This window comes from Pantherophis guttatus, chromosome 2, assembly GCF_059756535.1.
Source record: "Pantherophis guttatus breed Tessera chromosome 2, ASM5975653v1, whole genome shotgun sequence".
Classification (NCBI taxonomy): Eukaryota; Metazoa; Chordata; class Lepidosauria; order Squamata; family Colubridae; genus Pantherophis; species Pantherophis guttatus.
The window spans coordinates 277,178,667-277,206,528 of record NC_142064.1 but is presented as its reverse complement, the minus strand read 5'-3'; the positions used below and the strand labels follow the sequence as shown (position 1 = coordinate 277,206,528).

The following is a 27,862-nucleotide window of genomic DNA, read 5'->3' as shown; positions in this document are numbered from 1 at the left end:
CTCCACCGTGCCCATCATACTTTCCCCATACTCCCCCATCACCTACCGCTCCCCTACCAAATACTCCGAAATACTCAAACTTCAGCTAACTTTTGTTTGCATCCGCGAGCAAGAGCGCATGTGCAGAAGACGTTGGCCAGACCTGGAAGCTGAGTAGAGGACAGGAGAGGCGGTAGTAGTTTTTGGAAGACGCTCTGGCCAACACCACTAAACGGGAAGAGGGGGGCGGCGCTTATAGGTGTTTCCCGCTCTAGGAAACAGCACTCTCTGGCTGAGCGTCTGGGAGACCGGGAGGGCGGGAGACGTTTTGGCGGGAAGGATATGCAACTGCTCTTCTCGGCCTCGGAAGCCCTGAGGGAGCGGAGCCTCGCCAACTCTCCCCGCTGAAACCGGGGAAGGGGCGGGGCGACTGGGTGGGGGAGGGTCGGCCGTGACCGAAGGCAACCTCGGAGATAGTTTCCCCCGTTGGGGCTGCGCTGAAGCCGGAGACGGAATGGAGGCTCGGGGGTTTCCCCTTCAAGCGGGGAGCGGCCTCCCAGAGGAGCTCCGCAGCCCCGAGGCTGAGCGCTGGCGCTTCCGCAGCTGCGTCTCCCGGGAGGCCGAGGGGCCCCGGGCGCTTTGCAGCCGCCTGTACGGGCTGTGCCGGGGGTGGCTGCGGCCCGAGCGGAGCAGCAAAGCCGAGATGCTGGACCTGGTGGTGCTGGAGCAGCTGCTGGCCCTGCTGCCCCCGGAGCTGGCGGGCTGGCTGAGGGAGTGCAGGGCAGAGAGCTGCGCCCAGGCGGTGGCCCTGGCCGAAGGCTGCCTCCTCGGCCCCGCAGCCGCCCCGGAAAAGCTGGCAAAGGGCCGGCAGGTGAGGGAGCTTCATCCTCTTCGACGCCTCTGCTGTCTCTTCTTTACAGATAATCACAGAGAAAATAGATCCAGACAACACGTGTTGGGATTATAGATAAGAAACTATGTGGGAGTAACCCTTGTAGGACGGTATTCCCACATTCTATTTTCCCACATAGTTTGTCATGGACTGGACAGCCATAATGCAAAAGATACCTCAATTCCCCCATGGAGCTGGAGGGGAGAAATGTCATAAAAACCCTTCCTAGTAGTCCACTGAGTACAATGAGAGAACAAAAAAGATTTTTTTAATGTGGTTTTACAGACAGAGCTAATATTCTTTGTCAGGCTTCTTCTCTACCTGGAAGGGCTGATAAATGTTTCCTCCAGTCAGGATTCCCAAACCAGGAACTCGGACTGAATCCAAGAAGGCTCCTCTATCTAGTAATAGCTATTGTTCAAAATCCCACCCACAAAAGAATGTTTCTGTATCTCAATTGGATCATCCAAGTTCTCTAGTTTTGATCAGTACCATTAGCTTTGAACTGAATGTGAATGTAATGTCTTAAATGAATTTCCTTTCTCATGAACAGGACCTGTTAACCAAGGCGATATTGGACACTATAAGATGCTTTTTCAAGAGACAACTGGACTTTCTGGTTTTTCTTTGAAGACGTTTCACTACTCCTCAAAGAAGCTCTTTCAGCTCTTCAGAGTTGAAGAAACTTGAGCTGCTTCTTGAAAAAGTACCTTTGGGACAACCATGACCTGGCTGACTTAGAATCACCATAGAAACTTATATTTCTTCTCTTAGATAATATTTTTGGGAAGAAGCAGAAAAAGAATTATTTTCAGACAGGTATTTAAAACAGTAGCAAATTAGTACAAAGAATGAACAGAGGATAGTAAAAGATTATGAAATAAAAGATGACAATTGTGTTTAGGTGAACCAAACAGTACTTAGGTTGCATATTTCAAAATCTATGTTTGATGTTATGAGACAAAAACACAGAAACCTTCCTTTCCCCCCCTTGCCTCAAGGTTTTTGGATCTAGTCCATACTATCATTCTAAAAAGGAGTAGTATCCAGTAAAATACTTCACAAAATCAGAGTTTGAATATACTTATCCATTTTTTACATTGCTTAGTTTCTGTAAAATTAGAGAGGCAGATCCCAGGCCTACATGTTTTTCCCAATTGATGTAAGACTATGATTATTACCTTAACACAAGTCTTGTATTTCCTGGATTATTCAATATAGAGCTAGAAGGCACTTGGGGGTCTTCTTGTCTAACCCCCTTATTCAGGCAGAAAACCATATATGTACCATTTCAGGCAAATAGCTGTCCAGTCTCAACATCTTCTTTGTAATGTGACCAAACCTGAATGCAGTATTCCAGGTATAGCCTTTCTAAGATTTTATAAAATGGTACTAATAGTTGACATAATTTTGATTCTATGCTTCTGTTTATACAACCAAGGATTGCATTAGTTTTTTTGGCTGCTGCCGCACGCTGCCATATCATATTTAAGCAATCATCCACTAGGACTCTACGGTCCCTTTGACAGTTACTGTTTTTGAGCCAGGTTTTGCCTAATCTGTACTTGTACCTATGGTTTTTCCTGCCTAAGTGTAAAACCTTGCTTTTCTCTATATTAACTTTCATTTTCTGGTTAGGCCCCATTGTTCAAGTCTGATAAAATCTTATTGTTTCCTGAGCTTATCTTCTGGGAAGTTGGCTATTCCTGCAAGCTTAATGTCATCTACAAATTTGAGGAGTTCCCCTCCTATTCCCTCATCTAAATCATTTATGAAGATATTGAAGAGTACTGGGCCTCAGATGGATCTTTGTGATACCCCACTGTAGACTTTTCACTGCAGACAATTCTAAACAGACTTTCCATTGTACATAGGATAGAGTTTGAAAAAAATGGTCCCTGAAGAAAAAACAAAGCTTGCAGAGAAAAACAATAAAGTATACTTTATTCATATTCCTTTACCGTGATCATGGCGCTCCCTACCCGATGGAGAGAGCCCTGAACAAACCTATTTTTCAGATTAAATGCATATGGACCTTACCTTTTGAAATAATATTAGAGCAAGGTAAAAGGACTAACATAGTTATACAACATTGTTTCCCTGGACTGTTTTGATAAGCTATTAAACTGAACTTTCTCAGGATTCTTCCTGATATTAATATGTCAAAAAGCAGTGTTTACATTATGGTTTAGGGAATGGTTTGTCTGCTGACAATTTTTGGTTATTAAAGTTCCTGTCATGATTTTCATTACTGTTACTAATTCTATTTTCATCTATTCCCAATTTGTGTCATGTCATTCTTTTAGTCCACCTTAGGATATTATTGCACTCTGCATGTCCCTTTGCTTTGATTTGGAGAGTATATCATTCATTAAAGTTAGATATCCTTCAGAATCGTTTTCCAAAAGTGATTTATTGATCAAATCTGCCGAAAGGTTGTACTCCATTGCAACAGAGATTCTCCCTACTTCTGCTTTTCTTTTCTATATCTTCAAAATTATCTTAAAATATTTATCACTAAAGGTTAAACCTGACTGGGAATTTGTTAGAAAGAATGAAATATCCAAATAGCTTTTAATGAGCGTCTCAGTGTTCCAGAGCATGCATTTTACTCTCAAAAGCAACTTGGTGCAGGGGTGAAATGCTCACGGTTCGGACCGGATCACCCAATCTGGTAGCAATGGCGGCGGGTGGTTCGGAGAACCGGTAGCAAAAATCTCTGCCCCTTCCCCCCCCATGCCCAGCTGAGCCGAACGATGATCAGAGGCTTCTAAAAAAAAATTTAAAAGCATTTTTTTTATAACCTCTTTGGCCAAAAAAATGCTTTCAAAATTTTTTTTAAAAGCCTCTGATGATCGCACGGTTCAGCTGGGAATCATCAGAGGCTTTTAAAGACATTTTTTCTAAAACCTCTTAGGCCAAAGAGGTTGTAGAAAAAATGCTTTTAAAAGCCTCTGACGATCCCAGCTGAGTTGCCTGATCGTCAGAGGCCTTTAAAAGCATTTTTTTAACAACCTCTTCATCTAAAGAGATTGTAGAAAAAATGGTTTTAAAAGTAAAAAAAAAAAAAAGGCCACACCCACTCAGTCACATTATCCCCCACCAAGTCACGCCCACAGAACCGGTAAGTAACAAATTTTACATTTCACCACTGCCTTGGTGTACATTCCAAGATCTGAGCTTCCAGGTTGGTGGTCTCATGGATAGAATAGACATAAATACATTTGATTTGAATTGGAAAAATACATGTGGAGAGGAAAAACTTAAACAAACTAACATGGTTAAAGTCATTTGAAAGTGGATCATAAATCAGGCTTTTTTTCATTTGCAGGAGCCATTCATTGAGGAGATCTCAGCAGAGCTCCAGGGAAGAGGAGATCCATCCAATGATTCTAAAGAGCTTCTTTTCAGGAGGATCCAATTGGGGCCACCTTGCCAGGTAAGTGTAGATTTCTTCTGAAAAGTTTAAACGCCTTCATTCATGAGCTGCTTTGAAAACCAAATGCTGAGTCTGTGTGAATTTGAACCTGGTGTCCCCACAGAATGACCCAGTGAGCCTTACTGATTCAACCTTGAAGATGATCCTAGGAATGCAAACAAAGGACAATTCTCAAAAGTCTTGTACTAGAAATGTAATTTATATGTTGGAACAGTTTAACCTTTATTATTAGCTTTCAAAAACTTGGGGAAAGCAATTAAAAAATTAAAAACATGAAGCGAAACAATACCAATTGAACAAAAACTGCTTCAGAGATAGCCCAATATATCCATTTAAAAATAAATTACAGATGGATAAATTTCTCATATAAAAACCTGTAAGTCAAAGCTGAGAAGCTTTAATGGTCAGACTGTTGGTCAAGTGACTTGATATTTTCAGGATCATGTACAACATTTTGAAATAGGTAAGATAAACAATTCTTAATAGGTATGTCCTGTTTTCTAAGAAATTTGTATTTTACTGGGTTTACTGAGTTAAGCCCAGAGGATTCCTCTAAGCAAAATCTTTTCGGTGAATTCTCCCAGGCCAGGGGAGGGGGGTCCCCAAGCAGTGCCATTCTACAAGTTGGATGCATCTAAGCTATATTTTGTGCCTTTAAAAAAGCAGCATGGAGGAGGTGGAGGGGGGGCTTCTCACCCTTAAGGACTATGTCCGCCTGCAGGATGCTTGTCTGTCCTAGAAGAAAATGTCCATTTTGTCTCTTGCAAAGCTCTTTTCTCTTTTGGAATTAAGAAAGAAAATATTAGGACTGTCATATGGGGAAGATATTTTTTTTGTTTCTAGGATTCTGATCCCTTTGAGGAGGTGGCTGTGGACTTCACAGAGGAGGAGTGGGCACTCCTGGATTCTAGCCAGAAGGCCTTGTGCAGAGAAGTCATGCTGGAGGTTACTAGGAATATGGCTGCTCTGGGTAAGGATCCTCTTTGCTCTGGATTCTGTTGATTTGGAAAAGGTGTTTTGAATGGGAATTAAACAGGGAAGATTCATGCACTCAATTGCATAATTGAGGTGGTGAGAACTCTAATGACTATCACCTGTAAAATCTTTCCTAACCTCAGGAAAATCAGGATCACAATGGATAGTATGTAGATAATGTCCACTGGACACCCACATGTGCAAAAGTTCCATACCCTTCCCTTTGGTTCCCTTTTAACTGCCAGAACCTCTAGATCATAAAGCAGCTGAGTCACTTCATGGGCAATTTTGCCCAAGTTTGTTCTCACAGCCACTTCTAGAAAACTACAAGGGCCTTGGCAATGCTATAGTATAGCATTGTGAAAGGCCTTAGATGGAAATGCCTGAGCAGATTGATCTAACAACAAAAAGCCTTAATATGGTTCTGGGCTGAAAAATCTCTTGGATATCATTAAGAATATCATTGATAACAATTTCAACCCAACATCTCCTAGTTTGACAAATTGCTGGTACCAAACCTGATACTCAATTGGGCATATTTTTGAGTGGGAGATACCCCCCTTCGCCATCATTTTAAATTCTAATGAGAATTTGTGGGGTTTTTTTCCCAACCAGGTGATGGTGATGGGCTGGAGAATGAGAAGCAGCTTAAACTACAAAGGGCAGTGTCTTCAAAGAGCCAAAGCAACTTCTGTACAAGACATAATCTGACTCACCATCAGAGGAGCCACTCAAGCGAAAAAACAAATAGTTGTGTGGAGTTTGGAAAGAGAGTCACTGAGAATAGTGATATTATTTTCCATCAAAGGATTGACACAGAGGACAGACCATATGAATGCCTGGAGTGTGGAAAGAGCTTTATTGACAAATGGCACCTTACTTTCCACCTAAGGATGCACATGGCGGAAAGACCGTATAAATGCATGGAGTGTGGAAAAAGCTTTTGTCAGAACTCAGAACTTATTCGTCATAAGAGAATCCACACTGGGGAGAGACCTTATAAATGTATACAATGTGGAAAAGCGTTTACTCAGAAAAGTGGTCTTATTAGTCATGAAAGAATCCATACAGGGGAGAAACCATTTCAATGTACAGAATGTGGAAAGAGTTTTGCTCAGAAAGGACACCTTAAATTGCATGAGAAAATCCACAGGGCAGAGATTGTATAAATGCTTGGAGTGTGGAAAAAGCTTTAACTTGAGCAAAGATCTTATTTGTCATGAAAGGACCCACAGTGGGGAGCGACCATATAAGTGCATGGAACGTGGAAAGCAGTTTACTTGGAAAAATTATCTTATTAATCATGAAAGAGACCATATAAATGCCAAGAATGTGGAAAATGTTTTGCTCAAAGGATTTAGCATTCCAGAGACGTGGTTTAGCATTTGTTCACTGAAGGTGGTAATCTTGGGTAAAAGGCCAATTTTCTTACTTTGGCAATGAGATCTCAGGATAAAAGACATCTTAGGTTATGATCAAATTAGGAAGAATGTTGCACACTATTACATTTATTTTTTCCACTGCACTTTCACTTTTGTCTACAGGCTACTCTGATCTGTGGTTTTGAACTGCTGAAGGCAGAATGTGTGAAGGTGGACATAATTTCCTTTCCACATGTGGTAGACAGGTAAATCCCATTATCGTTTTAAAGAGACAAAGACTGAAATAAGCCTGTACAGAGTTTATTCTTTGCAAAGGGACTTTCTCTCTAAAGTAGAGAAAGACGGAAATAAAACAATTTACACAAGTTTTTATAGTCTTCAGGACATTCAGAATACACGTCAATAAAGTACCTTGGGAATCAGTTCCAGATCTTACATAACATCTTATATAACATATGCAGTACATAATTCCACCCTGGAAATTCCCCAATTCCCAACAGAAATACCCCTCAAAAACATCAATTGCGTACTTCCTTTAATTAATAAGGGCAAGTTAACCCAGGAACGTATTTCCTGCAAAACAAACATCTTCTCAAAAACAGGAATTACACATTTCCTTTCTCATGTTCTTAAATGTCAGCTAAATTATATAATCAGGTTATACAAAGTAAAACAAAACCTTAACATGATTTCAAAATGGCGTAACTCAGGTTATGCTTTTACAGGAATAATTCCTATTTTTCTCACACCACAAATTCCAATAAAAATTCTTTAGTTCACCTTATCCTTTCTGTATATAGTTACACAAATACATCCTTTCTATAATATAACTATTAACAAATTTAATAACAAATATTAAATTTGACTTGGGACTTGAGGTAAGAAAGAATGAAGTATTGGGGCGGGGGTGGCCAACATCGCTGCGGTACGGTGGACTCTTTAGGGGCTCCTAAAGAGTAGTCGATATCCCCGATGTCCGAGGGTCCTTTGTAATCTAAGTTGTCCTGTAGGGACAAATCAACAAGAGGAGCACGTACTGGTCGATCCAGGGAGGCTGCAAACTCCCTGGGAAAACTAGAAGAAGCTCCTCAAATTGGACATGGTGGGAAAGCGGCCAGGAAGTCGCTAAAAAGCTGTGGTCACCATATCAGAAGAGAAAGTAAAGAGCCAGCCTGTGACAGCAAGGTGAGACTGACTTGACTTTATCACTTTGAAAGTTTCTCTTAAAGTGGATGATCAAAAGGGTGGAGAAGAGTGGCTGACAGTGAGAGAGGGTGCGGGTGTGTGCTTGCAACCACATCTGGAAATTGGGGCGGCAAGGAACGCATGACTGAGAACCCATTAAATTTTTTTGTTTATTAAACTTACTGGAAAAAAAAGATTTGGAGACTTTAAAAACAATTGGATATTTGGACATTAAAGCTTTGAATGACTGAATGGATTACTTTATTATTTTTTCTTTTTTTGAATGGACTGTTACAATGCTGATTGCCTGCCCTAAAAGATACTTTGTTTAAAGAAGTGAAAGTATTGGAAGAGTTAAGGCGGAAAGTTAACCTGCAGTGCCATCTAGTGACAAAAGAAAATTATAAAAAAAGACATATTTTAAAGAAAGCCTAACAAATACCTGACCTTGACATTTTAACTAAGAAGATAATAGAACAGCACATTTAGACTTTAAATGTGTTTTGGAACTTTTTTTTCATATTGGTCTTGTGGAATGTAACTTTATTTTATATTTTATTTTATTTTTTCTGGGTTATTTAGTTTTGCTTCGAGAACTAAAAAAAAAAATCTTTTAAGTTTGTCTTTTTACCTTTCACTTTTGTTTCTTTTTTGGTTGGAGATTTTTTTAATGGAATTCAATAGAATTGGTTTCCTTTTTTTATTTTTATTTTTATTACTTTTCTGTGGATTGAGACTTGAAGAGTCAGAAGAAACTTGCCTTTTCAAATTTTTATTTTTTTACTTATTTATTTATTTATTTATTTATTTATTTATTTATTTATTTATTTATTTATTTATTTAGAGTTTCTATTAAACTGATCCTTTTATGGACTCTTGTTTTTTGTTTTGATTTTAAAATTTTATTTTTTCTTTTTAAACAGTTGGATTATAATCTTTTTTTCTCTCCCCCCCCCCCTTCTAGCTTGTTCTTTTTCTCTTTTTTATTTTTTCTTTATATTTTTGAAGGGAAGGGGTGATTTGAGACTTTTCTTTTTTTTTTCTATTCCTTTTTTAATTTTATGCCTACCAATTCAATTATTGAATTAGACATTTGGATTAGAATTAAACCATAAGTGGATTATCAATTATTTGCATTAAGCTTTTGGAGAAGTGGAAATGAAGAAATTTACACAGCCAGCACCAACTCCCTCAGGGGCAGAAATGGAGAAAACCTCCAAGATGATGGAGTTACATAAATTTATGCAATCACTCCATGATGATATTAAACAGGAACTACAAAAAATGAAAGAAATAATGAGGAAGAACGAGGAGAGAATTCAGAAAGTAGAAGAAAAAGTGGAAATGACAGAGAAAAAAGTTGAAAATTTGGTTTTCGTAGACAAAATCCAAGAAAGGACAATTATTTTGCTGGAAATGGAACGCTCTGAATTTTACTTAAGATTCCAAAATATAGAAATGTAATCCAAAATGTATGGGATACAATGAAAGCATACATTAGAGGACTGGCAATGACATATTTGGGGAAAAAGAACAAAAAGAAATGGCAGAAACAAGTAAGATTGGAAGAAGAATATAAAAGCCTGGAAAAAGAGTTCCAGAAAGATGTTCAAAATAAAAAAACTAAGAAATTGATGGAATTGAAGAAGCATGAAATAATTTTAAATGAACAAAAATCATTAGCAAACCAACTGAGAGCATCAAAACAGAATTTTTTTGAAAATGCAAACAAACCAGGAAGATGGCTAGCGTATAAATTAAGAAAAGAGAAAGAGAAAAAAGTTATAAAATATCTACAAGATGAAGAAGGGAAATTACAATATAGAACTGAAGAAAAAAAGAAAGTAATCCAAGAATATTATGAAAAACTCTGTTCACAAGAGAAGATCCCCGAGGAGGAGATACAAAACTATCGGGAAAAATCAATTTAATTAAAATATCAAAAAAATTTAAAGGAATGTTAGATGAAATAACAACAATGATGGAATTAACAGAAGCAATAAAAAGACAAAAGAATGGAAAAGCGGTGGTTCTCCTTCCTCTCCGACCGCTCGCAGTTCATGTTGACAGGGGGGCAGAGGTCGACTTCGAGGTGCCTCGCATGGGGAGTGCCGCAGGGGTCGGTCCTCTCGCCCCTTCTGTTCAACATTTATGTGAAGCCGCTGGGTGAGATCATCCGTGGTTTTGGGGTGAGAGTCCACCTGTACGCTGATGATACTCAGCTGTACATCTCCACCCCAGACCATCCCAACGATGCCCTTGATGTGATGTCTCGCTGCCTGGAGGCCGTGCAGGTCTGGATGGGGAGAAATAGGCTCAGACTCAACCCCTCCAAGACTGAGTGGCTGTGGTTCCCGGCGTCGCAATATAGTCAGCTGGTGCCATCACTGACTATTGGGGGTGAGTCTTTACCCCCCCCCCCCAGAGAGGGCTCGCAATCTGGGCGTCCTCCTGGACGCACGGCTGTCTTTAGAAGAACATATGACGGCCGTGGCCAGGGAGGCTTTTTATCAGGTTCGCCTGATTCACCAGTTGCAGCCCTTTCTGGATCGCGACGCCTTGCGCACAGTCACTCACGCCCTTGTCACCTCCCGACTGGACTGCTGTAATGCTCTCTACATGGGGCTCCCCTTGAAAAGCACCCGGAGGCTCCAACTGGTCCAGAATGCGCAGGTGGTTATGGGCGCAACTCATTGTGCTCACGTGACACCCCTCCTGCGCGAGCTGCACTGGCTCCCAGTGGTCTTCCGGGTGCGATTCAAGGTGTTGGTTACCACCTTTAAAGCGCTCCATGGCATTGGACCTGGATACCTTCGAGACCGTCTTCTGACACCAGTAGCCTCCCACCGGCCAGTCCGCTCCCACAGAGAGGGTCTCCTCAGGGTGCCATCGGCCAAATTATGTCGGCTGGTGACACCCAGGGGGAGGGCCTTCTCTGTGGGAGCCCCTGCCTTTTGGAATGAACTGCCCCCAGAAATTCGTAAGATCTCTGATCTCCGTGTATTTCACTGTGCCCTCAAAACCTTGTTGTTGCGCTAGGCCGGGCTATCAATGTAAAGATTTTAATTGGTTTTAAATATGGGATTTTAAATTTGGGGGTTTTATAATTGAGCCAATTATTTAATAATTTTAATTATTTTTAAATTGTCTGTCTTTGTGCTTTTAATCAGGCTGTACACCGCCCTGAGTCCTTCGGAAGAAGGGTGGTATAGAAATAAAATTAAAAAAAAAAAAAAAGCGCCTGGACCAGATGACCAGATTGAGAATTATGAATGGGAAATATAGTAAAGGGGTAATTTACTTAATAATACATATTATAACAGCAGCAAGAATGATCTTTGTCCAAAATTGGAAAAATAAGGAAATCCCTGAAGATGAAGTGATTAAAAATTTTTTGACATGCACAGAAATGGATAGGTTAATGCTGGAATTGAAAAATAAAGATGAGTCAGAATACTACGAGATATGGAACAAATTTTATCAATGGTTGGAACAGAAAGGAGGGACGAAAAATATGAACTGACCAGAATTCATAGAATGGAGAATTAAGGTTATGTATGTAATTATAATAGAATGAAAGTAGATAAGACAAAGGTATAAGTAATATAGATAGAGGAATGATGTCTTTATATATGTAAATACTAAATAGACCAAATTTATATAAGTTGTAAGCAGGGCTGAAATCCAGCAGGTTCTGACAGGTTCTGGAGAACCGGTAGTGGAAACTTTGAGTAGTTCAGAGAACCGGTAGTGGAAATTTTGAGTAGTTTGGAGAACCAGCAAATACCACCTCTGGCTGGTCAAGAGAATCAGGTGGGAATGGGGATTTTGCAGTATCCTTCCCCTGCCACGCCTACCAAGCCATACCACACCCACAGAACAGGTAATAAAAATATTTGAATTTCACCACTGGTAGTAAGCTATACATCTGATACTTATTTTTTATTTTAGTATGTATGGCAAAGATAATGCCAGGATGGTTACACCGTGTCCAATGTTTTACTATGTGTTTAATAAAATTTTTCAAAAATACCCCAAAAGACAAAAAAAAAACCCAAAACGACAATTTGGAGGTGAAGGTGTTTTGTTTGTGAATAGTCTTTTTTTTTTATTAGGCACAAAATCTGCTGGGAGCAATTAAGAAAGACGGGGGCTGCTTTCTGGCTCTAAGAACATATTTCTTCATTTCTCCTTTGGGGAAATACAATATTTTACCTCTTTTAATATTCTCGAAAATATTTCATTTTCTCGAAGTGCGGGGAGAGGAAGGTTTCTCACAGCAGAAATAGAGACTAAAAATGTAACGGTAGATTGCACTCTGTAGGAAAAGGAGGAATCCTTCCAATATCTCAGGGGTTACCACAAAGAGGAGGAAGTAAAACTATTGTCCAAAGCACCTGAGGGCAGAATGGGTGGAAACTGATCAAGAAGAGAAGCAACTTAGAACTCAGGAGAAATTTCCTGACACTTATGTTGTGGATTAATAAAACCAACACAACTTTTTAGGGTTAGCCAGAGATATTGTATATTGTGCAATAGGTTCAAAGCTTGTACATGAAGTGTTGAACAAAGACAGAAATCGGTTACAATGGTTTTTATACCCTTCTAAGACAAAGGATTCTGTTAACTCAGCAGTTTATGTGATCATATACATTTGTCATTTTTAATTGACACTTCCCAATTACTAAGTTTTACATTTTTCTTTGCCAACAGTCATAATTCTTTTTGCCAATTACTGAAGCATAGATTCAAATTATCTCTTGTTGATATTAAATGTGGTCATCCTTTGATCTGTTTTAACCTTCAAACAAATATCTCTATCTCTGGCAACTGAGGGGCCCCTCTTGTGAATGTTTCTACTTCAAAGGAATTCTCTCCTTTCAACTGGAGATAATTGGCTTCCCTCAAACAAGCACATTTCCTTTCTTACAATACTATGAATAAAGAGGGCCCTTCAGTGATCATCCAGCTGGACCCGCATTTACCTACATTACTTAGAACAATTAAGCAGTGGAATGAATTGCCTTCAAAAGTTGTGAATGCTCCAACACTGGAAATTTATAAGAAGATGTTGGATAACCATTGAAGTAGTGTAGGGTTTCCTACCTGGGCAGGGGGTTGGACTAGAAGACCTCCAAGGTCCCTTCCAACTCTGTTATTCTATTCTATTCTAAAAAAACAAGGACAGTTCTTGAGTGTCACCACATGAATACAGACGAGACAGGACAAACTGGTTTGGAGGAACCTCCAACAGTTATTGTTTACATATCTATTTAATAATATATGACGTATATAAATAAATTTTCTGGCGGGAAGTAACGAGAAATCCCAGGTGCTCAGAACCAGCCATCAAAGGAGATTCCATTCAAAGGCGCTTTGCTCTATTCCAGCCCTGCTCGACCTTCACCGGCTCTATTCCCTTCACCCGCGGATCCCCTCCCACTCACCTACCAAATACTTCGACACCACGTGACTGACTTTTCAGACTCTAGAAGAACAGGGCATGCGCAGAAGACCTTTGCCAGGTCCGGATGTTGAACAGACACAGGAGAGGCGGGACTTGCCTTATGAGACGCTCTAGGCAAGAGCGACAAAGCATGAGGGATTACAGTCTTCTGCCTCTAGGAAGCAATCATATCTCACCGAGTCTGTGGGAGGCCTGTCGAGCGCGGGAAGTTTTGGCGGGAGCGACTCGCAACTGCTCTTCTCGGCCTCGGAAGCCCTGAGGGAACGGAGCCCCCCTTCTCCCCACCCCCGAACCCGGGAAAGGGGCGGGGCGACTGGGTGGGGGAGGGTCGGCCGTGACCGAAGGCAACCTCTGAGATAGTTTCCCCCCGTTGGGGCTGCGCTGAAGCCGGAGACGGAATGGAGGCTCGTGGTTTTCCCCTTCAGGCGTGGGGCGGCCTCCCAGAGGAACCCCGCAGCCCCGAGGCTGAGCGCTGGCGCTTCCGCAGCTGCGTCTCCCGGGAGGCCGAGGGGCCCCGGGCGCTTTGCAGCCGCCTGTACGGGCTGTGCCGGGGGTGGCTGCGGCCCGAGCGCAGCAGCAAAGCCGAGATGCTGGACCTGGTGGTGCTGGAGCAGCTGCTGGCCCTGCTGCCCCCGGAGCTGGCGGGCTGGCTGAAGGAGTGCGCGGTGGAGAGCTGCGCCCAGGCGGTGGCCCTGGCCGAAGGCTGCCTCCTCGGCCCCGCAGCCGCCCCGGAAAAGCTGGCGAAGGGGTGGCAGGTGAGGGAGCTTCATCCTCTACTACGCCTCTGCTCTCTTTTCTTTACAGATAATCACAGAGAAAATGGATCCAGAAAACACGTGTTGGGATTATAGATAAGAAACTATGTGGGAATAACCCTTGTATGACGGTATTCCCACATTCTATTTTCCCACGTAGTTTGTCATGGACTGGACAGCCATCATGCAAAAGATACCTCAATTCCCCCACGGAGCTGGAGGGGAGAAATGTCATGAAAACCCTTCCTAGTAGTCCAGTGAGCACAATGAGAGAACGAAAAATATTTTTTTTAATGTGGTTTTACAGACAGAGCTAATATTCTTTGTCAGGCTTCTTCTCTACCTGGAAGGGCTGGTAAATGTTTCCTCCAGTCAGGATTCCCAAACCAGGGACTCAGACTGATTCCAAGAGGGCTCCTCTATCTAGTAATAGCTATTGCCCAAAATCCCACCCACCCACAAAAACATGTTTCTATCTCAAATTGGATCACTTCTCTAGTCCTTTTAGAAATTTTGATAATTAGCTTTGAACTGAATGTGAATGTAAAGTCTTAAGTGAATTCCCTTTCTCATGTTAACCAAGGCAATGTTGGAAACTTTTATTTGTCCCAAAATTGCTTTTTCAAGAGAAAACTGGACTTTCTGGTTTTTCTTTGAAGATGTTTCACTTCTCTTCAAAGAAATTCCTTGAGCTCTTCAGTAAAATACTTTATAAAATCAGTTTGAATATAATCATCCATTTTTACATTGCCTGGTTTCATAAAATTAGTAGAGATGCAGATCGCCAGACTACATGCTTTTCCCAACTGATGTAAGACTATGATTATTACCTTAACACAAGTCTTGTTTTTCCTGGATTATTCAATATAGAGCTAGAAGGCACTTGGGGGTCTTCTTGTCTAACCCCCTTATTCAGGCAGAAAACAAATAGCTGTCCAGTCTCTCAACATCTTTGTAATGTTACCAACCCGGAATGCAGTATTCCAGGTGTAGCCTTACTAAGGATTTATAAAGGGGTACTAATAGTTCACATAATTTTTATTGTATGCTTCTGTTTATATAACCAAGGATTGTATTAGCTTTTTTAGCTGCTGCCGCACACTGCTAGCTTATATTTAAGTGATCATCCACTAGGACTCTACAGTCCCTGTGACAGTTACTGATTTTTTGAGCCAGGTTTTGCCTAATCTGTACTTGTACCTATGGGTTTTCCTGCCTAAATGTAAAACCTTGCTTTAACTTTAATTTTCTGGATAGGGCCCCATTGTTCAAGTCTGCCAAGATCATTTTCTTTCCTGAACTTATCTTGTGAGTTGGCTCTTCCTGCCAGCTTAATGTTATCTACAAATTTGATGAGTTCCTCTTCTATTCTCTCATCTAAATCATTTATGAAGATATTGAAGAGTACTGGGCCTAAGATGGATCTTTGTTATACCCCACTGTAGACTTTTCACTGCAGACAATTCTAAACAGACTTTCCATTATACATAGGATAAAATTTGAGAAAAATGGTCCCTGAAGAAAAAACAAAGCTTGCAGAGAAAAACAAAATAAGTGTACTTCATTCATATTCCTTTACCATGATCATGGCGCTCCCTCTACCAGATGATAGAAGGAGAGAGCCATTATATAGACATAAATACATTCACAAAGAAAGAAAGGCCATTATTGTCAAGTAAAGGGGAGGAAATAAATAAACAGCTCCTGTTGTGAAGGAAAATAGGAAATAAAAAAGAAGGAACTCACAAAAGTGGCAGGCGTTTATCCAGAAATAACAGCAACCCAGAGAGTAGGAGTTCTCAAATTCTCTCATTTTGATTTGAATTGGAAATATACATGTGGAGAGGAAAAACTTAAGTGAACTAACATGGTTAAAGTCTTTTTTTCAGGTGCAGGAGCCATTCATTGAGGAGATCTCAGCAGAGCTCCAGGGAAGAGGAGATCCATCCAATGATTCTAAAGACCACCTTTTCAGGAGGATCCAACTGGGGCCACCTTGCCAGGTAAGTGTAGATTTCTTTTGAAAAGTTTAAACCCCTTCATTCATGAGCTGCTTTGAAAACCAAATGCTAAGTCTGTGTGAATTTGAACCTGGTGTCCCCACAGAATGACCCAGTGAGCTTTACTGATTCAACCTTGAAGATGATCCTAGGAATGCAAACAAAAGACAATTCTCAAGAGTCTTGTACTAGAAATGTAATTTATATGTTGGAACAGTTTAATCTTTCTTATTATCTTTAAAAAGACTTAGGGAAAGCAGTTAAAAAATTAAAGACATGAAGCGAAACAATACCAATTGAACAAAAACTGCTTCAGAAATAGCCCAATATATCCATTTAAAAATAAATTACCCATGGATAAATTTCTCATATAAAAACCTGTAAATCAAAGCTGAGAAGCTTTAATGGTCAGACTGTTGGTCAAGTGACTTGATATTTTCAGGATCATATACAACATTTTGAAATAGGTAAGATAAACAATTCTTAATAGGTATGTCCTGTTTTCTAAGAAATTTGTATTTTACTGGGTTTACTGAGTTAAGCCCAGAGGATTCCTCTAAGCAAAATCTTTTTGGTGAATTCTCCCAGGCCAGGGGAGGGGGATCCCTAAGCAGTGCCATTCTACAAGTTGGATGCATCTAAGCTATATTTTGTGCCATTAAAAAAGCAGCATGGAGGAGGTGGAGGGGGGGGGCTTCTCACCCTTAAGGACTATGTCCGCCTGCAGGATGTTTGTCTGTCCTAGAAGAAAATGTCCATTTTGTCTCTTGCAAAGCTGTCTTTTCTCTTTTGGAATTAAGAAAGAAAATATTAGAGAGGACTGTCATATGGGGAAGATATTTTTTTGTTTCTAGGACTCTGATCCCTTTGAGGAGGTGGCTATTGACTTCACAGAGGAGGAGTGGGCACTGCTGGATTCTAGCCAGAAGGCCTTGTGCAGAGAAGTCATGCTGGAGGTTACTAGGAATATGGCTGCTCTGGGTAAGGATCCTCTTTGCTCTGGATTCTGTTGATTTGGAAAAGGTGTTTTGAATGGGAATTAAACAGGGAAGATTCATGCACTCAATTGCATAATTGAGGTGGTGAGAACTCTAATGACCATCACCTGTAAAATCTTTCCTAACCTTAGGAAAATCAGGATCACAATGGATAGTATGTAGATAATGTCCAGTGGACACTCACAAGTGCAAAAGTCCCATACACTTCCCTTTGGTTCCCTTTTAACTGCCAGAACCTCTAGATCATAAAGCAGCTGAGTGACTTCATGGGCAATTTTGCCCAAGTTTGTCCTCACAGCCACTGTTCTAGAAAACTACAAGGGCCTTGGCAAAAATGCTCACTATAGTATAACATTGTGAAAGGCTTTAGATGGAAATGCCTGAGCAGATTGATCTAACAACAAAAGGCCTTAATATGGTTCTGGGCTGAAAAATCTCTTGGATATCATTAAGAATATCATTGATAACAATTTCAACCCAACATCGCCTAGTTTGACAAATTGCTGGTACCAAACATGATACTCAAATGGGCATATTTTTGAATGGGAGACACCCCCTTTCACCATCATTTTAAATTCTAATGAGAATTTGTGGGGGGGGGGGGTTTCCCAACCAGGTGATGGTGATGGGCTGGAGAATGAGAAGCAGCTGAGGTTATTTAAACTACAAAGGGCAGTGTCTTCAAAGAGCCAAAGCGACTTCTGTACAAGATACAATCTGACTCACCATCAGAGGATCCACTCAAGCGAAAAAACAAATAGTTGTTTGGAGTTTGGAAAAAGATTCACTGAGAATAGTGATATTACTTGCCGTCAAAGGATTGACACAGAGGACAGACCATATAAATGCCTAGAGTGTGGAAAGAGCTTTATTGACAAATGGCGCCTTACTTTCCACCTAAGGATGCACATGGCGGAAAGACCGTATAAATGCATGGAGTGTGGAAAAAGCTTTTGTCAGAACTCAGAACTTATTCGTCATAAGAGAATCCACACTGGGGAGAGACCTTATAAATGTATACAATGTGGAAAAGCATTTACTTATAAAAGTAGTCTTATTCGTCATGAAAAAATCCATTCAGGGGAGAAACCATTTCAATGTACAGAATGTGGAAAGAGTTTTGCTCAGAAAAGACACCTTAAATGTCATGACAGAATCCACACTGGGGAGAGGCCATATAAATGCATGGAGTGTGGAAAACAATTTACTCGGAAAAATTATCTTATTAATCATGAAAGAGTCCATACGGGGGAGAGAACGTATACCGTATTTTTCGGAGTATAAGACGTACCTTTTTACCCCCCAAAAAGGGGTGAAAATTTAGGTGCGTCTTATACACCAAAGGTAGCCCTGCCCACCCACTGGCCCCCACCCTTTAGCCTGTGCCTTGCAGCAGTTACCTCCTTGCAACCAAACAGCAAGAAAAAACAGCTCCTTTCAGCTTCAGCATAGGTTAATTAGCACAAGTTGATCAGATCGGCCTCCCGACTCAGCTGATTTGCTCTCAGCTGTTTTGCGCAGGGCTCTGCTGCTTGCTGCAAAGAGTGCTGGAGCAGATTTTTTTTCTCTAGCTATACTGAAAAATGAAACTGAAAGTAAAGCAGGCTCTTTGCTGCAACGTGGCAAAATGAAGTAGAGAGAGATTTTTCTTTTTCCTCACCAAAAGTAGGTGCAAACAATGGGAAATTTAGGACAAAAGAGGAGAGTTCAAGATTTTAAAACACAAAAGAAAGAAAAACTATTTAACTAGGGAATTGTAATAATTGAGATACTATTAATTGTATATTGTGTTGAAAGCAGAAATGGTTAAGTTGTCGTTTGGAGGAATATATGGGGAAAATTATTTGGTTTATTGGTAAATATAATTAATTGATTTGTAAGAAATTGGATTGCATGGAAATAATTGGAATATTGATGTTCATATTGATTAATATACAAAAAAGATAGTTATATAACTAATTGATTTATATACAAATGTTGAATTTGTATTAAACAACTGTAATATTACATACTGTAATTAACCAATGTGAGGATGGATATAAAAATAGATGACAATGGAAAGGGGTATAATGTAGTGTAGGAAGAAATATCCTTCTGGGTTCTGCTCCAAGTGGGGAAAAAGACACTGGAAACATGGAGACTGCTTGGAAAGATGGTTTAATGGTGGACAAGATCACATGGCTTGAGTTCCTGAACAGAAAAGGGCGAGATACAGCGAATCCTGGGGTTTTTATGCTCTCTCTGGCTTTGCATTTCCTGGACCCCCGAAAGAGTATCCTGATTGGTTGTCAGACTCCCAGGAGGTGGGGGTCTTAGCTAGCCTTGCTGGCTGATGGTCACATGTGCTTCCCAGGTCACATGCTTTCCAGGTCACATGTGGTGAGTTTCTGCTGCTATTGTGTTGGAGATTATGGTTCATTAACAAAGAGGGGGGAAGGGGGGGGAGGCAGGAAGCTGCTTGTCTTTTAAAACATGTTTCCATTTTTCAACCAGGGAAACATAATATTCTGCCTTTTTAATATTTTCTAAAATACTTCATTCTTTCAGGAGAGGGGTGGGTGCTAACTTCCTACAATAGAATAGAAGGGAAAATTGAAATTGATTAAGTAGAGATGAGAATGAAGTGTAATATTGGTTTTTTAAAAAAATAGATGAGGAATAAATATGGCAAAAAGAAAATACAGAAATTGTAAATTTAATTGAAATGACTAAACACTGTTTAAATTTGTGAACCAGCCAAATACTCTGTTCAAAGAAAATACATTGTATGTTTGTATGTGTGTTTGTCTAAAAAATAAAAAAAAACTTTAAAAAAAAAAAAACAACCAAAAAATTATACTCCGAAAAATACGGTAAATGCAGAGAATGTGGGAAAAATTTTGCTCAAAGGAGACATAAAGGGGACATAAGGGGACATTAATTCTCATAAAAGGACCCAAACAGAATATAGACCATATCAAAGCATGTAGTGTGGATAAAGCTTTAACAATCATAAGACATTTACTCACGAAGGAATCCATACCAGGGTGGGGTGGGGGACTATATATTGTATGGAGCTGGTGTAATTTTATTGGGAAAGAACATCTTACTCATGAAAGGATTCACTTGTGCAGGAAACCTGAATGGACAAAGTAGAAAGGCCTCCAAGTAGAAACCCTTATCTGACTCACCAGTAAAGGATCCATATGGGAGAAATCATGTGTAGAAAGGGTAAATTCAGGAAGGACACCATAATCCTCATAAAATAATGCCCATAGAGGAAACTAAATCCATTGAAGGAGATTCTGAACAATACTGTTCCCAAATATTTGAATTCATTTAGAGCAGCTAGGTTTTTCTTTGCCTATTTTCACCTGCATCTCCCGCCCCATGCTGTGGAAACGGGGATGCAAAATAGGAATTAAGCCTTTCGGTTTCCTGCCTTCTGCCCATTGCCATTTCACTTTCTTTTCCAACCAGAAGTGTAATGGCTTCCTTGACTTCCCTCCTAATTTACTTAAACACCAGATAATCAACTTAGATCTCAGTAACGATTGCAGAAGTGGTCGCGACGTTTTTTTCTGCTTAAAGCAGAAGCGCCCTGGATCTCGGAGTTTCACTGGACTTCCTGGGGAGCTCTCACCCTCCAAGCCCCCAAAACTATTTCAGGGGCTTTCGGGGAGCTCTACCCCCATCCGATTACTCTCCTTTCCCTCTTCTCCCGGGGGAAAGGTTTTCCAGCCGCCGGACAGCTGATTTGCGCTGTCAGGGCGACTTTACAAGATCACAGGGCTGGCGCTCCGAGAGAGAGCGTCCAGCAATGTCGGCAGTGCCACCGGAAGTCTAAGATAACCTCTTTTTTGAGTATTTGCCAAGGCAATTATTCCATACAATTTTAGCTTCCCACATATTTTGGAGAAAAACCTCTTTATATTTTTACAGTTTTAGAACCTTACTAATAAACTTTTATGACCTGTAATTCTACAGCCTCCTTTCATGTATTTGTTTTTTATTATCTCTTATTTAAAAAGTTTTTCAAATACAAATTTTTCCCCCTTTTTTCCCCCCTCCTCCCTAACCCCCCATCCCCCTCCCCTCCCCCTGTGACTTCTTCATAATAAAACCCAAGTTCATAACAGATTATATAATACTTTACCATCCCCTTACTCCATCCCCATATGCTGACCCTTTCTTTCTAATAAAATTATCATATCCCCCTTATGCTATACATTTCAAAATGACATTCTACTATAACATTATATAATAATTCCTAATTTAGCATAATAAATCAAATCTTTTATGTATATTAATCTAACATTTCAAAGCAACCTTCCGCTATAAAACTATATAATAAATCCTAATTTAGCATTTATTCAGTTCATAGGCAACCCATTTCCTTCACCCCCATCGTTATATCTCTTAACTCAAATCTTTTACATATAATCATATCTAAACATAATATCCCTTTTCTTAGACTAAACAATCCATAAACTAACCTGTCTCCACCCACTCTACAAGACTACCATACTTAATAATTCTTAATATCTTTATTCTTCTACCCATTCCACTAAAAAATATTCCCTTATATAAATAAAATCCTCTTAAAAAGACTTTAGGCTTGTAATCCATATAATATCTTCTGTAATGTCTTTCATCTGGATTGTGAAGTCCATCACCCATGTTAGGGTAACATCACATCCTAATTCCAACAGTATGTTCGGTATCTCCAATTACCATCTACCCCCATCAATAACAAATATCTTCATTAAAAAAAAAAAAAACAACCACCCGAGTGACTTTATATTTATATTCCATATAGTGTCTGTAGAGGTGTCTTTTATCCAAATTATTAATTCCAACCACCGTAATAGGGTAACAGCCAGATCATCTGCGTGCCCCAATCCCATAACACTCTTGCCTTGTAGCTCAACATAAACGTAGTATATTTATCAAAGAATCCAAAAAAAGATAATTCCAATCCATTCAGTTTAAGGCCCTTTTCACATCCCAAAAGTACAGCACTGCAGAGATCTGTCACTCTCCTCAGGATAATATAAACCAATACTTTGCCGCTTTTCTTTTCATATATTCAATCATCTCTTAAATAACTGGCATTACACTGTTGTTTAGTTTAAAAGTTTTTGTTTTTGTGAGACCTGCTTCTTCTTTTCTTGACTTTTTGTGAGTTGGATCTCCATCCTGATTTACTTTCTGTAAATTGTATATCAACTATTTGGTTTTCGTGCTGATCTATAACTTGATCTTGTTGGTTTTGCTTTTGTGGCTTAAATCTCCATTCTGGTTCTATAAATTGTGTATCAACTGGTTGATTTCCATGCTGGTTTGTGACTTGATAAGTCATTACATTAGAATCCAGAGCCGCCTCTCTTGTATTAAATAATCCAGCTGAGACCTCTGAAAGAGAATCCAAAAGCGGCTCATCTATAGAGACCTCTGTAACTTGTTGTTTCTTCATTAATTCCACCACCTTCTGCTTATCTTGAATTTCTATCTCTTGTTGATTTTGCTTTTTGAGGACCTTGTAGTAAAATTCTTCCGCTTTTTCAACAGTATTTAGCTGATATCTTTCTCCTTGATATCTCAATATTATACCAACTGGAACATCCCACCTGAATGAAATATTTTGTTTTTTTAGCTCAGTCACCAAAAGTCCAAATTTCTTTCTATCTTTTAACATCTTAGGCGGCAGTTCTTTATATATCCAGAACTTTCTTCCATACAGTTGTGGAGTAGAATTAAAGGATTTTTGCACAATATCATTTCTTATTTCTTTATCTGTGAAGTAAATCACCACATCTCTAGGCAGTTGCCTTTGCTTTGCAATCCAAGAATTTACTCTATAGACCTTGTCAATCCTGCAAAATACCTCCTCAGGATGAACCTTTAAAATCCCAGCCAGAACTTGAGCAGATATTTTTCTTAGATCATCTCTATTATTTTCCTGTAATCCTCTCATTCTGATCGCAAATTCTGTGAGCCTGTATTGCATCATTACCATTTCTTTTTCAATCCCTTGCTTTATATCTTCTGCATTGTAAGTCTCGTGACCAGCTTCCTTTTTAGACTTCTAAACTATTGTCTTGAATATTTATCAAATCATTTTCAATTCTTTGTATTTTGTTGTCCAAATTATAAATCTTATCATCAACTTCCTCCATTTTAGACTCTAATAATTTGATATTTGTATACATCTTTATAACAACTTCTGAAAAAGCATTAGTCACTGTTACAATCTTTCGTTGCAGATTATCATACTTTAGTTGTATCATTTCTTTAATTTCCTGCCTTAATTTTTCAAATTTCTGGTTCACAGTCTCATGATATTTTGCCATTTCCTCCTGAAGAAATTCTTTTAAATTAAAACCACTCTGCTGAGTCTGTAAGCTCAGAACTTGTTCACATAATTGTGAGTGGGGGAGCACCCCCCCACACACTGCTTGTTTGTCAGGCTTAATTAGTTTTAGCGCCATCCTGCCACACAAAAAAGCTCTTTTTTTTTTTTAAAGAAAACTTTTCCCCAAACAAGATCAAATACAAATCTCCAAGAAAAAAGAAACTTAAAGTGGATATTTTCCTTCTAGATTCTAGCCGGCACTGTCTATTTCGCTACTGTGTAGCTTATTACGGAAGGACTTTCACTTTCGGCTTTTTTCTCAAGCCTCAGCAGTCGCCATTTTAAACTTATTTTTTCCCTTCAGTTAAAAACGCTAGTAAAATCATTAAAAATGCTTGAGACTTAGGGTCCCAGGTACAAATCTCGCTCTGTTTAATTAAACCATCTGTTATTTTATTAGTTGGTCCAGTCCCGGCGCCTAGCTCTGCAAAAAGGCAGAGTCCTCCCGAAGCTCGGAGCAGCGGCGAGGGAAAATAGGGAGCCCCAATCTGCTCGTCCCCAAGAGTTAAAAAAAAAACTCTGGGGACTTCACAGAGGGCTCTACCTGCCCTCGCCTGCTCTGACTCACATTTCCATCAGGAAATTGAGTTTTTCGAGCTGCCTTTCAGATGTAAAGGCGGCTCTTTACAAGCAACGGGGCTGGCAGTCACGGAGGACCGTCTGGTGGCGACAGAAGCTAGACCGGAAGTCCCGTTTTTCATTATCTCATCCTGCCATCATCAGCTATACTGATCCCTATATTTAAGTCTATGAAGGGGAACAAAACCACACTGAGGTTAATTTCTGTGGTTTTTTTAGGTAGCTCACCCCTTGAAAAAAGATGAACTGAATAAGAATCCCCCCAGCCAGGAAAGACAAACTCAATTTCATTGAGGACTGCATCAGGGTTGTGTTTGATTTTCGGGGACTGGGGTGGGCATGGCCAGCTCGATGTCTCTCTTGTTTGGGGTGCCTGTTGGTGCCAGCAAAAACAGATTCCTGAGCTCCATTTTTGGCTGCCATTGCCTTCTGCAACCCTCTGCCTGCGAAAATGGAGCTCGGGAGAGCCGCACACAGCCTTCATGAGTTCCGTTTTCGCTGACAGAAGCACCACAGGCCGGTCCTTCAGTGTTTTCAGGGCAACCCCACGAGCCGGATCCATCCCCCGGGCCTTAGGTTTGTCACCCCTGCCATTGAATTGCCCAATTAGTTTCACTCATTCAGTTTTCAAGATTTTTCTGGGAATGCAAATGAAGGGTTGGAAGAATTGAATATTTCTTAATATTTTTAAAAAGTCTTTTGAAAACCAGTTAATAAAAGTTATGAACTGAAACATAATAATTGTATAAGAACTCATTCAGAAATATGCCATATCCTCTTAAAAATAAATCACATGAAGGACAGATTTGATGAATGTATTTTATTTTTCTTTATGTACACTGAGAGCATATGCACCAAAGGCAAATTCCTTGTGTGTCAAATCACACTTGGCCAATAAAGAATTCTGTTCTGTTCTGTGCTTTTAAAACAGCATGGAGGAGGTGAAAGGCGGGCTTCCCACTTTTAAGGACTGTGTGGATCTATGGGGCATATGCTTATCATAGAAGAAAATATTCTATAGTCTTTTGAAAGCTCTGTCTTCTGTTTTGGAAGTAAGAAAGAATACATAACAGAGGATTATCTGCTGGGGAAGATTTTCTCTTTCTCACAGTCTCACCCAGTGATTATGGCCAACAATACAGAGCCCCGTATTTCAGTCCAGCTAGGGGTACAAGCCCACTTTAGGGGGACAATTTTTTTGAAGTACTGCAGCCACTTGAAACCAGATCAACTCTTCAAGGATCAACAAGCCAGGAAGGATCAAGCAGAAAACGTCAAGATTTCAACATAGCAGTGTTGGGAGAAAACATCAATCTGGTTCAGTTCCAAGACGGGAGAGAGGCCCTGGAAATAAAATGGAGGCTAGCTGCTTAGGAAAGAAGGTCTGTTTATTGATGAGCAGATCCACAACATGCAGTTCTGGGACATCTGACCAAATGGCTGAAAGTGTGGATTGATCTTTATAGGTTTCTGGGGTTCCGTGTTCGAAATGCTTCAGTGGGTGGTGCAATGTAGTGAGCCTGGTGTTCTTTTGCTATCCTAATGGTCGTGGGTTAATTCTATTATGTCCTAAAAGGTCACCTCCTGTCCTTAGAATTTGGGTGGGGGAATGCAAATTACCCATCACTCATGAAGGTGAGTGATGCAGTGACCTAGAGGCGGAGTTCTCGCCTTACAATCAGGAGGCTGTGAGTTCGATCCTAAGTAGCAGCAGATATTTCTCTCTCTCGGCACAATGAGTAAATATGTGCTGAGAACTCTGCATTGGTGACAGGAAGGGCATCTGGCCAGTAACCACTCAGCTCCATTCAGATATCCCGACTCTACTCCAATGCAAAGGATTACGGGTCATTAAAAGACGAACAAACAGAAAGAGGAGTCGACCAAGAGAACAAATATACAGAAAGTGAAAAAATGAAATACTTAGGAATTTATATAACTGCAAGATGCACTTCAATGAAAGAAGATAATTATGGCAAATTAATGAATCACATAAAAGAAGATTTGGAGAGAGGAAGAAATTTGAGGCTCTCTTTAATGGGAAGAATAGCGGCAATCAAGATGAACATTCTACCAAAATTACACTTCTTGTTTCAGAATATTCCTATAAAATTAGATTAAAGGTATTTTGGAAAATTGAATAAAATGATATCGGACTGTATTTGGTAAGGGAAGAAACCAAGGATTAAATTTAAACTTCTGTAAGAAACTAAAGAAAGAGGCGGGTTTGGCGTACCAGATTGGGAGTTCTATCATCAGGCAGCAACATTCACCTGGGTAACAGAATGGATAAATTTAAAAAATAGAAGATTGTTAACGTTAGAGGGCCACGACTTACATCTACGATGACACACATTTTTGTGGTACGGGAAACAAGTAGCACACCAATATTTTCAAAGACATTTTATAAGACAGGCATTATTGGAGACATGGAATAAATTCAAACAGCAGAACTACAAGAAGGTTCCGAGTTGGTTATCCAAATTAGAAGCATTAGTGCACCCAAATCTTATCAATCAAGAAAAATATGTCACCTATAAGGATATAATAAATGAAGAAGGGGATATGAAATCGAGGCAAGAATTAAAAGAACAAGGGGTAGAATTGGAGTGGTGGTCCTATTTACAAATCCAATCACATTACTTGAAAGACATGAAAGAGAGGGGTATTAATAGGGAATCAATGACAATAGATATCTTTTTGGGGACAAATGATAAATTGGTAAAGAAAATTTATAAATTCTTATTGGATTATAAAATGGAGGAAGAGCAGGTCAATGAAACGATGGTGGCATGGGCAATAAATTTTGGGTACAATATGCAATTGGAAAAATGGCACGAATTATGCGGGGGAAAAGGAAGTTAACATTGGCAATACCATATAAAGAAAATTTATATAAAATGTTCTACAGGTGGCACCTTCCGCCAGCGAGATTGGCAAAAATGTTTAGAAATTTATCACCAAAATGTTGGAAATGCAACCATGACTCAAGCACGTACTACCATATGTGGTAGTCATGTAAAAAAGCAAAGGAGTATTGCCGGAAAATTCATTTATGGCTGGTAAAATTAAGTGGAGAAGAAATAGAATATAAACCAGAACTTTTCCTATTGAGAATTATAAATGGGAAATATAGTAAAGGGGTAATTTACTTAATGATACATATTATAACAGCAGCAAGAATGATCTTTGTCCAAAATTGGAAAAATAAGGAAATCCCCGGAGAAGATGAAGTGATTAAAAAAATTTTGACACGCATGGAAATGGATAGATTAACACTGGAATTGAAAAATAAAGACGAATCAGAATACTACGAGATATGGAACAAATTTTATCAATGGTTGGAACGTAAAGGAGGGACGAAAAATATGAACTGACCAGAATTCATAGAATGGAGAATTAAGGTTATGTATGTAATTATAATAGAATGGAAGTAGATAAGACAAAGGTATAAATAATATAGAGGAATGATGTCTTTATATATGTAAATACTGAATAGACCAAATTTATATAAGTAGTAAGCAGGGGTGAATCCAGCAGGTTCTGACAGGTTCTGGAGAGCCGGTAGCAGAAATTTTCAGTAGTTCAGAGAACCGGCAAATACCATCTCTGGCTGGTCACAGAGTGGGGTGGGAATGGAGATTTTGCAATATCCTTCCCCCAGGAGTGGGGAGGGAATGGGGATTTTGCAGTATCCTTCCCTTGCCATACCCACCAAGCCATACCACACCCACGGAACAGGTAGTAAAAATATTTGAATTTCACCACTGGTAGTAAGCTATATATGATACTTATTTTTTATTTTACTATGTATGGC

General features: G+C 39.8%; 2 protein-coding genes and 1 long non-coding RNA gene across 3 annotated transcripts; 2 read left to right on the top strand and 1 right to left on the bottom strand.

Moving 5' to 3' along the window:
* The first annotated feature begins 118 nt into the window (after positions 1-118).
* On the top strand, positions 119-8,104 carry LOC117670032 (zinc finger and SCAN domain-containing protein 31-like). Its single transcript, XM_034424886.3, has 4 exons — positions 119-850; positions 4,203-4,310; positions 5,154-5,280; positions 5,901-8,104. The coding sequence occupies exons 1-4, from the start codon at positions 494-496 to the stop codon at positions 6,452-6,454; spliced, it is 1,146 nt and encodes a 381-aa protein (XP_034280777.2). The 5' UTR covers positions 119-493; the 3' UTR covers positions 6,455-8,104.
* LOC132712349 (uncharacterized) lies at positions 3,266-13,433 on the bottom strand. The gene is made up of 2 exons (XR_009623016.2): positions 13,304-13,433; positions 3,266-4,455 (listed from the first exon to the last, which is right to left on the bottom strand). It is a non-coding gene; the product is annotated as an uncharacterized LOC132712349 (long non-coding RNA).
* LOC148115964 (zinc finger and SCAN domain-containing protein 23-like) lies at positions 13,420-27,401 on the top strand. Its single transcript, XM_060693474.2, has 4 exons — positions 13,420-14,074; positions 15,964-16,077; positions 16,929-17,055; positions 17,689-27,401. Exons 1-4 carry the CDS (start codon positions 13,718-13,720, stop codon positions 18,354-18,356), a joined length of 1,266 nt encoding a protein of 421 aa, XP_060549457.2. The 5' UTR covers positions 13,420-13,717; the 3' UTR covers positions 18,357-27,401.
* The last annotated feature ends 461 nt before the right edge of the window (positions 27,402-27,862 follow it).

Bases quoted from the DNA above. Each gene is read 5' to 3' on its own strand.
- LOC117670032 (XM_034424886.3), top strand. From the start codon at position 494: ATGGAGGCTCGGGGGTTTCCCCTTCAAGCGGGGAGCGGCCTCCCAGAG. The intron at 4,311-5,153 runs GTAAGTGTAGAT...TTTTGTTTCTAG, and splicing joins AATTGGGGCCACCTTGCCAG to GATTCTGATCCCTTTGAGGA. The intron at 5,281-5,900 runs GTAAGGATCCTC...TTTCCCAACCAG, and splicing joins TAGGAATATGGCTGCTCTGG to GTGATGGTGATGGGCTGGAG.
- LOC148115964 (XM_060693474.2), top strand. From the start codon at position 13,718: ATGGAGGCTCGTGGTTTTCCCCTTCAGGCGTGGGGCGGCCTCCCAGAG. The intron at 16,078-16,928 runs GTAAGTGTAGAT...TTTTGTTTCTAG, and splicing joins AACTGGGGCCACCTTGCCAG to GACTCTGATCCCTTTGAGGA. The intron at 17,056-17,688 runs GTAAGGATCCTC...TTTCCCAACCAG, and splicing joins TAGGAATATGGCTGCTCTGG to GTGATGGTGATGGGCTGGAG.